We start from the raw sequence: 10,160 nt of genomic DNA, 5'->3' as shown, positions 1-10,160 counted from the left end.
GCTGTGGGCCAACTTGGCCCTGAAACTGAGCCATGTTACCTGGAACGTTCGGAGAAGGGCCACGCATCATTTGGCCAGGCATGACCCCAGCTGGCATCTTGCCTCCAAATGCCTGCTTGTTGGCTTGCATCTGGTTGGCAACCATTTGCTCCATCATGGAGTTTTGTTGCTGTTGTTGCTGCTGCTGCAGGAGCATGGCCTGGTGCCCTTGGCCTCCAACCATCTGACCTTGCCCATGCATCACCCCCTGGCCTTGTTGAGGCATCATTTGCTTGGGTGGGGTCATTCCTCCTCTCTGGCCTTGACTGATGGGCCGTGTGAGGACAGTCTGACCACCACCCTGGCCTTGAACCATCTGGCTGGGGGAGGAGGACACGGGCTGGGCCTGATGCTGGAGGCCCATCATCTGGGTCTGGAGGCCAGGCTGTTGCTGGCCCATACTAGGCCCAGCAGTTGTACCAGGAGGTGCACCTGCCATGCTGCTTTGTACCCCCATGACATTGGGTTGGACATGGGCTGGACTCTGCATTGAGTTTGGTGTAGAGGCTGAAGGTTGAGATCCTGATGTAAAATGCAGAGGGAAATGATCAAATTACTTAAATGGGTTTTTACAGGTGATAATCAAATGTGCCTTGTATTAACTGCATGTTGAGTAAAGCTGAATAATTTTTTAGAAATAACTAACGGGTTATTTTGACTATAATTGCGACATGATTCCCAATATTAGAGGGAATGGTATTATTTACATAGTTTTTTAGATTTTCATTGATAAATGTTTTTAAAATGATCACTGTGATTTCTGTGATTTTGCCCTTCATACAAACATCTATATACAAGGCTTTTTCCTATTACACATCATTCACATGCTACCAGCAATGTGGTGATGGGATCAAACCCAAAACTCTTTAATTTAAATTATAACCCACTCCATGCACTACCATACAAAGGTCAAAATACAACCACATGTGTTTACTGTATAGACTCTGCTATCCTGGTGTGTTTGAGTTATGGCTGTTTCACCATGTTTGTGATATTGCCCTGACATTTATTCTAAATTTCCCTAAAATCAACAAGCTCAGTGTTCTGCCACCACATCATTTGGGGTGGCATTTATTTAATTTTGGTATGTGTGACATCAATGTGCTTTGCTGCCCTCTCTCATCTACTTCTTCCATCTGTACTCTATTGTGCAGTGCCTGTGTAAGGCTGTGCCCACACACAAGGGAGAGTGAATTATCTATCCATATGCAACAAATGCATCCCCAAACTAAAGAGTGAACAACTCAATGTGGAAAACCAGGCCAACCTACTATAGCTGCAAAAGCAAAGGCTTCATACCCAGACAGTGCTGTTATGGAGACATCCTGAAGTGTTTTAATGCAAATGTTGCTTTCATGTGTTAGAGCTAACAGGAAGTACTCTTCTTGTCTCTAAAAGACAGATGAAACTAAATACAAATGTAAGCTATGCCACATGCCAGATTGATGGAGAAAACAAAGTTTGTTAACAAAAAGTGGGAGAAATTATCTATTTTCCGACGCATCAAGATTCTCTTAAATGATTATGAAACAGTCATAATCAGAAAAATAAATTTGTTAGTTATTAGCGTTTTAACACTGTGCTCAGTTGAATCAACTGAATGTCAGTGTTTTTATGTTTATGCTATATAGAAAAATATGCTACTTAGTTTCCAGTGAAATATGTTGTTCCATTTTGTATTAAATAAATGCCAATGGTAAATAAAATGTTTTTTTTATATATTAATACCATAAGAAGCAATAACAATCACCCCAGAGTAGTATACCAGGTGGAAACATTAAACCCATTTCAATTATTCATGTAGAATAACATGAATAAGGAATCTCTGCCAAAAACTGTAACAACCTTTCAAAAAAAATCTACTCCTACTACTAATCTAATCTACTACTACAATTGGTCTCATATTAAATCATTTTGATCTACCCGACACATCCAGAATTGGCATTTTTCCCCTAAAACATGTCCTCAAACAAATGCAATGTTTCAGACATTTTACCTGCGTGAGTCATTGCTTGAGTGGTTTGTAGCTGTTGTGGGGGTCCTCCACCAGGTGTTCCCGGAGTGCTGACACTCACCTGACCCTGAACAAAGTTTGCTGGAAAACCCATTGGACGCTTTGGCAAACCTGTAATCAACAAAGATTGATGTCACTATTGAATAACTGCTAAAAAAAATTATTTTAAAGAGTGTTACAGTCTAAAAAGAAAAAGGGACCAACGGCAACGCACCTGGATGAACTTGGGCCCCAGGCTGACTATGCTGGGGCATACCCACAAATGCTTGTTGCATGTTACCCTGTTGGGCAAGAGCAGATCTTCCTGGTGATCCAACACCCTGGGGAAAACCCTGTGGAGTTGTAGGTCTCTGAGCCATCATCGGTGGGGTGCCTGGTGAACCCTGCTGAAAAGGGGACGAAGAGGAACCGGGCGATTTTGCGGTAAGGTTGCCCTGCTGTCCAGAAGTTGGTGGAAGTGGTGGAGGGGGTCTGGGTCCTGCAATACCACTAGGGCCACCCTGTGGAACTTTAGGCTGAGGAGCAGCAAACTGGCCCATTCCCACCTGCTGTTGTGGAGGTAACTGTCCCGGTCCTATAGCATTGAATACCTGCCCAGCCTGCTGGCTGCCAAATGGGTACGGGGGCGGAGGGTGGCTGGGAGTCTGAACTGTAGTGAGGGAAGGGGGGCGTTGAACCATTTGTACTTGTGGTGGGGGCTTTCTCCAGACAGGACCTCCTTGGGAAGCTTGTTGTTGAAGAACTCCAGCAGGCAACTGGTTCCAGCCAGGAGACACGGCCATCTGGCCTGATGGGTTAAATGGAGGTCTCGGTCCGAGCTGAGAAAGCTGAGCTTGCTGCTGGGCCTGCTGCTGCTGTTGGTGGTGCTGTTGTTGTAGCTGCTGCAGTGCGGCAGGGTTGAGTGGTCGCCCAGCCTGCAGGGTCTGCATGTGATGGGCTGCCTGAGGAGGCATGGGACCGGGGCCATGGGGACCAGCCTGTTGGTGTTGAAGTTGCTGTTGCTGCTGAACTGGCATACCTGGCATCATTGGGTCCATCACATCTGTGAAAATGGAGGATATATATGTTTTTCCATGAATGTACGGCCCAAGCTATACTTACAACTACAACACAACATTTTATGAAGAAAAAAAGACCCAAACCTGTCGAAGATGGTCTTGGAATGCGAGGGTGCATCTGTCCACTGCTGCCTGCCATGACAGCCTGACCTGCCATGCCTGGCCCAGAAGGAGCCATTTGCGGATTGGGCATCCTTACTCCTCCTTAGGGAAATATAAGGGAATACAACACAATATTATATACAAAAAGGAAAATTGAGTGACTAAAACAAATATATAGACTAATATACAAATATATTTTTACAATTATAAAAATATACAAATATTTGCAGACTAACGTACCATTGCCTAAGACAATTGCTTCAACCATCTACATTCCAATGACTTCCATTTTCTATGAAATAAATTAACCAAGAGTACTAGGAGTAGGGCTGCACGATTCTGAAAAAAAATCTGAATCGAGATTCTTTTGCTTAGAATTGAGATCATGATTTTTTGAGATCATGAGTTTATTGCACTTGTGAACGAAAGATAAGAAACATTCGATTAGGCATTTAAATAAAGTGCCTGAATATGTCCCTGCATAATGAGCTTATTGTTTTTATCGAGTGGCAGAAGGTTAAGAAGGTAAGCAGTACTTTTTTTTATAGATTTGGCATTCCATAATTACAAGTATCATTTCTGAATCAAATTGAAGCCCATGAATCAAGATACGTATGGAATCCTCTTAGGAAGAGACACCCCCCCATGTATAATGAAACTAATACCTGGTCCAGGCTGACCTGGAAAGGCGACATCCATTCTTATCTGGCCAGGTGCTCCAATTGGTCCATTCACTCTTACTTCCTGTCCTCTATTTGGTCCCATAGCCACATTGATGGCCCCTTCCCCTGATGATAAAAAGCAGGGATGTCAAAATCTCACATTTACCCCATGAGGTCCAGCTTGTATTCTTAATTTTTTCAGTCTCAACAACAGTAAAGGGTGTGTTGTTACCTTCTATCTGCACAGAGAGAATCCCCAGGTCTCTGAGCTGCTGCTGGTTGTTCTGGGCCAACAGTCTGAGTCGCTCAGCAGCATCCCGAGGAATGTTGAAGGTAACCCGAACACTGTTCCATGGCTCCACATGTTGTGGCTTCAGCCTCTCAGAGCCTTAAATGGGGAGGGGGGGCAAAAAATAGGGATGAAAAAGTCAAGAATCCTAGAGAAATATTGCTACAATATATAATAAGCACTTACAGAAGGGGACAAGCTAAAATGTACACTGACAGAACTTATACATTTGTATTACATGGAATCAAAATTGATGAGCTTCATGTTTGGACCCTGACCAAAAGAATAAAAGATTATTTAGTGTCAAAGTTCAAACAAATCACTACAATTTTATAAAGTGTTACAAATCTAAAGTACTGAATGAAAAACTATCCACTTTATTCACTATGGCATGCCAGTAGAGTTGGGCAAGACTAGTAGTTCTAAAACTTTTTATACCAAGTACCACCAGAGAAAATATTGACTCTATATTGCTCTAAAACTCAAAAAAAAAAAAGCTCTTACAGTGGTCGAGCAAAGTCAGCTACAGACTTTTTACAGGAGCAAAATTAGATTAAGATGGAGCGAGACATAAGGTGACTCTAATTAATATTATTTTAATTAATTAATTCAAATTAACAAAACCAATGAAATGCACAATCCAAACATTCCCTGAATGCGTACTGCAGAAGCTCTCCTTGCTGCAGCAGTGAGCAGAATTCAGTCTCACAATGACCACTAGTGGGCCTAAGTCAGGGTTTCTCACTCCTGGTCCTGGGGAGCCAATGTCCTGCATGTTTTAGATGTGTTCCTGCTCAAACACACCTGATTCCAATGGTCAGCTCGTCAGGACAGTGGCCCTCCAGGACCAGCAATGAAAAACCCTGGCCTAAGTGATCACATGACGTCTCACCAGCATGCTCCTTGCCACACAGGTTATTATGCTAATAAGGAGAAAACACAGAGACACCAGACCCCGCAACTAAGTATTTGAAATCGTTTTATAGAAATATAATTGTTTTTCTGAGACATCATGTTTGACATAATCTGTACGTAACAATTAATTAACTTAAACTAAAATCTAATTTTTAAAGGATATTGACTAATTTATGTAAAAATCCCCCAAAATATGTATTTAAATATTATTTTTTGCCCATATGTCCAACCCCTACATAGCAGCACAATTACAGTAGAACAGATGTTATTAATTTCTGTCAAAAAATGTAATACCCACTATGAATGGATGAGGAACATTTGGGAGGTTTTCATTACTCTGTGTTTGCAAGTAACTGCTGTACTATTTGTTCCAATAATTAAAAAAGAAAAACCAAAAAACTAACCCATATCAAGCACGTTAGGGATCCCGCTGAGGACAGAGTCAAGTTTTTGTGTGAAGTCCTCATCCTCCATGTTCCCTTGAAAGGCAACAAAAATTGTGAAGACATCTCCCTCCCCTCCAGTTTCTTCCATGCCGTCTTGTGTGTTGACTTGCTCCTCTTGCGTTTCTGTGCTTCCATGGCAACTTTCAGCATCCTCTCCTGCATCATCCCCAACACCAGAGTCCCTGTCGGAATCATTATCTAGTTCCAGGTGCTCTGTCCTCTGGGACAGCTCAGGTAGAGCAGGCCGATGTGCCATCCTCCTTCCTGACTAGGAGTGGCGGATGAACTGTTTCATGCTGAAATTGACAGAGACACAGATCAGCACTGATACACCTTTTAGTCCACTGTAGCACACTACTGTCACAGTCAAGAAACTAGCTAAATGTCAGTGTAAAAGTTGAAAGAATCAGTATTTGTAGGGATATTTCACATTTTTCTGAGGTGTGGTTATATGAGATATTGACGTTATCAACACATGCATTTACATGTATGTTACAAGTTCGATTTTAGTCGGACTAAGACAATAATTTGGCAATGAAACGATAGTCCGACTAAAGTCGATCTAGTCTTAGTCTGACTAATATACCTGGATAATGCGATTCATAGTCAGATTACTCATGCATGTATACGCTGAGACAGACCAAGATTTCCTTTGACCCGGAAGTAGGAGACAACATATAAACTGCAAAAGCACTGAACTGTTCCTGGAGACAACATGATGGCGTCGGCTAGAGTACATGTACAGCAGGTACGAATCATAGAACCACAGCACGTTCCATCTCACTGTCCATCTTGTCGTTCACAGTTTGTTTTTCTGTTACGTAAAGGTCAACAGGAAACTGATTCAACACATGCCAACTAAAGAATTTTATTAATCCTCTTAGGGAAAGTATTCCTCTGCATTTGACCAATCCTAGAATTAGGAGCAGTGGGCTGCCACACTTGGCAGCCATTTGACCAATCCTAGAATTAGGAGCAGTGGGCTGCCACACTGAGTAGCGCCCGGGGAGCAATGGGGGTTGGGTACCTTGCTCAGGGGTACCCCAGCCCTTTCGACCTGGTGGGGACTTGAACCAGCGACCTTCCGGTTAGAAGCCAAGTTCCCTTTCCACTTGGCCACAGGCTGCCCAAAAATATACTGACCCCGACGTAATAGAGATACAGCGCCACCTACAGAGGCGGAGTCAGACATACACAGCCAATAAAACGGTTTTCTGTTCCACATATATACTCAGACGTGGCAAGTTGTCCAATTGACTGTCTTTAGTCAGACTTAAGTGGCCTTAGGTCACTTAAACTGTACATGTAAACATACTGACTGACGTTGGTGTTTCCCATGGATTCACCTGGGAGTCAGAATATCCCTCTCACCGATATAAAAAAAAAGTTGATTTTTGCCAATTAACAAAAAACCTAATAAAATCTATGCCTGCCTTGTGTGCCATGACTTTAAATCTCAGATTTTGTTTTCTGTGGACTTGAAGAGTGCGCAGTTCTGAACCTGTGACAGTATCAACTTATAGGCCATTCAGGCAAAAACTGTAGTTTTGTTTCATAGGTGCAGGGGGAACAGGGGAAGTAACTACTAGACAGACCATTTTATCAAGCGTGCCCATCACCCTCTGCACTGTGCTTGCAGGTGCCACAGAGAACAAAGCTTGGATTTAGGAAGCGAGAAACAAATATTTTGAAATTGTGGATGCTCCAGTGGTTTTGATATCACAGATCTGGAAGTATTTTGGTTACCCCAGTGACAAAGGTGACACACAAGTAGAGAAACAATGTGCAGACATTGCCAGATTGACCAACAAGATGGGGGAAGAGAAAATTATATGAGAAGCAGGGCTTTTCTGGATTACTCAAGTACTTGTTTGGTCCATACACTGTTTAAAACATTTGAGAAACGTGTTTCTCAAACCTGGACATGATGTTCTCAAAAATGTCTTGTTTCATACACAAACCAAAAATTATTAATTTTTAAAGATCTTTGTTCCAAGGAGCAATGAAAGCAGAACCTATTCACATTTAAGAAGTGGAAAAATCAGAGAACTAGTTTAAACACACAGAGATTTGATTATCAAAATAGCTGATGATTAATCGAGTAATTGTTTCACTTGAAAGCAAATTAAGTTACATTGTCATTGGTGTATTCTTGTGCCATATCAATCCAATTTGAAGAAAGCAGCTATTATGTAGTTATGATAGTAACAAAGTGCAGACACTGGTATGTAATAATTGTCTTTATCTTATTACAAAACTGTTAACTGATCAAGGGAAGTACTTAAAATAAAGCTGTAGAGGCCTGGAGAGCGGATTGGTAGCGAGGAAAGCGTAACTGCCCGTGTGGGACGCCCATATACGGAAGCAAATGCACCTGTGGCACTTTCATTGGACAACACAAGACCTGGTATTCTATTGGTTGGGGAATTTCGACAGGGTTTTTGAACAAAAAATCAGAAAACCGATCCACAAACAGACATGATACACAGAAGCAGCCTAAGTGGGAAGAGGAGCGCTTCAGCTGGTGTGCACACATTCTGTGCGAGCAACTACTTATCTGATTCTAAGCAAACAGTATGAGCTCAAGCAGGATTAATTTGAGCACGAGCAGAGGGTTTGAGAGAAAGCGTCACAAAATCTGAATGTGAAATCAATAAATCCTGCTCTCAAACTGAAATACTGTAGTGAACTCTATAACCCCACTAAAAACACAACATCATGAGCGTTAAAAAGATTACAAGGTGTATCAGTGAATATATAGCTGAGGAGCAAAGGCCATTTTCTATAGTGGACAATGCCACAGATACATGTAAATCAATCACTGTTAACAGCTCTCTACAAAGAGACAAAAGTAACCATTAGTGGAGCTTTGTATTGACAAGAACCTGACAATAATATACACTATATGGAAGTATTTGGCCACACCTCCTAAGTATTGAATTCAGGTGTGTCAATCAGGCTTCAGGCTGACCTCATAAATGCTCTACAGCAGTGGTCACCAACGTGGTGCCCGCGGGCACTTGGTAGCCCGCGAGCAGCCAGCGAGGTGCCCGTGGGCTCATTTCACTTCACCTCACTTGCATGTATCCAAATGATCACTGAGTTAAATGTCCTGATATTGTTTATAAAAACTGTGATAATCATTAGGAGTTAGCACTGGATTTAATGTGTATGCAATTAAATGCATAATATTCATCATTTAAATGGTAAATTGCATAAAATGTTAATATGGTAGCCCTCCATATTATTCTCTACCCTTCAGGTAGCTCTCGGTCTCAAAAAGGTTGGTGACCCCTGCTCTACAGAATGCATAAATACTCCAAAATATATAGGAACGTGTGGAAGTGTTTATTGCTACAAAAAGGGGACCAAATCCAAATTAATGTCCTGTATATGTATTTGAATAATGTCATTACAGTCCCTGTTGGTGTAATGGTCAGGAGTCCAAATACTTTTGTCCATGTAAATATACATTTTAGGATAAGGCAACATTCTCAGAACATTTTCATGGTAAAAACACAACAACCCCAAAAGATATTATGTGTATAAACCATGCACAATATTCTTTGTCTGGTAAAAGAAGTAGAAGGATGGGGCAGTGGCAAATGGCTGAACTCCTGTCAGAGGTTTAAATACAATACAAAACCACTATTGAGAATATTTCCATGTCAAATAATGATATGATATCATGCTATGAAATATCGCAATATATTATCAGTATCAATATTTCCAATGCGTTTTCAATCACCACAGATGGTTCGACCTGAGCTACATTACCGCCACAGCATTATCATTTATATCGTACAGTGGGTTTGTTAACGCGGTATTAATGTCTTGACATTAGATATCGTGGCATCACAGCACACCTGTGCAGTGGTTATGACATCATTATGGCCGATGATGCTACTGTAGTGGCAAACGTGTCAAATTCAAAAAAAGAGAACACAAGTCGTAATTATACCTCCACTGCTGCTTGATTTGCGTAAATTAATTACAATAATTATCAGGAATACACTTCCATTAACGGTGTGTGCAGCTTGGTGAACATGATCGGCCCTGCAGTAACACGGGCCTTAGCACAAACGTAAGCTAACCTTCAGCGCTCAGAGTTGACAGGCTAACGCAAACATTGCGCGAACTATGACATTATGCATTTCCGTATCTGTACGAGCAGCACTTAGATGTCTAACTAATGCGCTTAAATCAGAGAACGCACACGCAGTAAGGAGTACATGAACGAAGTGGCGGTTCCTGCCGACTTCTCCCGAAAGCCCCGGCTAGCAAAAATGCTAGCTATGTTAGCTGGGTAGCGTTGCACGTAATTCATTAAATCGCACAGGACCACATCTCCAATACTTCCCTGTTGGTTTGCTCCGAAACGCTAGATATCAACAGCGGTATTCTGCGCACGAGAAAATAAAAACGCTTACCACATATATTCATTTGACGATAAGTTCAACCGGCCAACATCTGCTAGCCAGATTAGCTAACAAAACATGAAGCTCAAGCAAGCCTGAAACGATTATGTCAAACAGCTAAGCGAAAAAATACCGCTTCCGGTGGAGCCTTTCAAAATAAAACCGAATTTTCTCCAAACTTGAAAAATTATAATCTTTTAATAAAATGTCAATTTTA

At 41.7% G+C, this 10,160-nt stretch overlaps 1 protein-coding gene across 5 annotated transcripts in view; it reads right to left on the bottom strand.

The window, feature by feature from the left end:
- The window catches only part of ncoa6 (nuclear receptor coactivator 6), a 22,154-nt gene extending 12,096 nt beyond the window's left edge, over positions 1–10,058 (bottom strand). For 2 of the 5 annotated variants that reach the window (XM_058644264.1, XM_058644268.1), the window contains exons 1-8: positions 9,956–10,058; positions 5,484–5,821; positions 4,108–4,263; positions 3,879–4,001; positions 3,196–3,315; positions 2,268–3,095; positions 2,036–2,164; positions 1–561 (exon numbers count right to left, since the gene is read on the bottom strand). The exon at positions 1–561 is cut by the window's left edge and continues 817 nt beyond it. In XM_058644264.1, coding sequence (XP_058500247.1) covers positions 1–561; positions 2,036–2,164; positions 2,268–3,095; positions 3,196–3,315; positions 3,879–4,001; positions 4,108–4,263; positions 5,484–5,781 — 2,215 coding nt within the window. In that variant the 5' untranslated portion in view covers positions 5,782–5,821; positions 9,956–10,058. The remainder of the gene's footprint in view (positions 562–2,035; positions 2,165–2,267; positions 3,096–3,195; positions 3,316–3,878; positions 4,002–4,107; positions 4,264–5,483; positions 5,822–9,955) is intronic. The other 3 variants (XM_058644265.1, XM_058644266.1, XM_058644267.1) reach the window with 3 other exon arrangements.
- Between the last annotated feature and the right edge of the window lie 102 nt (positions 10,059–10,160).

Source organism: Solea solea, chromosome 11, assembly GCF_958295425.1.
Source record: "Solea solea chromosome 11, fSolSol10.1, whole genome shotgun sequence".
In the NCBI taxonomy this organism is placed as follows: Eukaryota; Metazoa; Chordata; class Actinopteri; order Pleuronectiformes; family Soleidae; genus Solea; species Solea solea.
The sequence above is the reverse complement of the archived record's forward strand: the minus strand, read 5'-3'. Positions and strand labels throughout refer to the sequence as shown.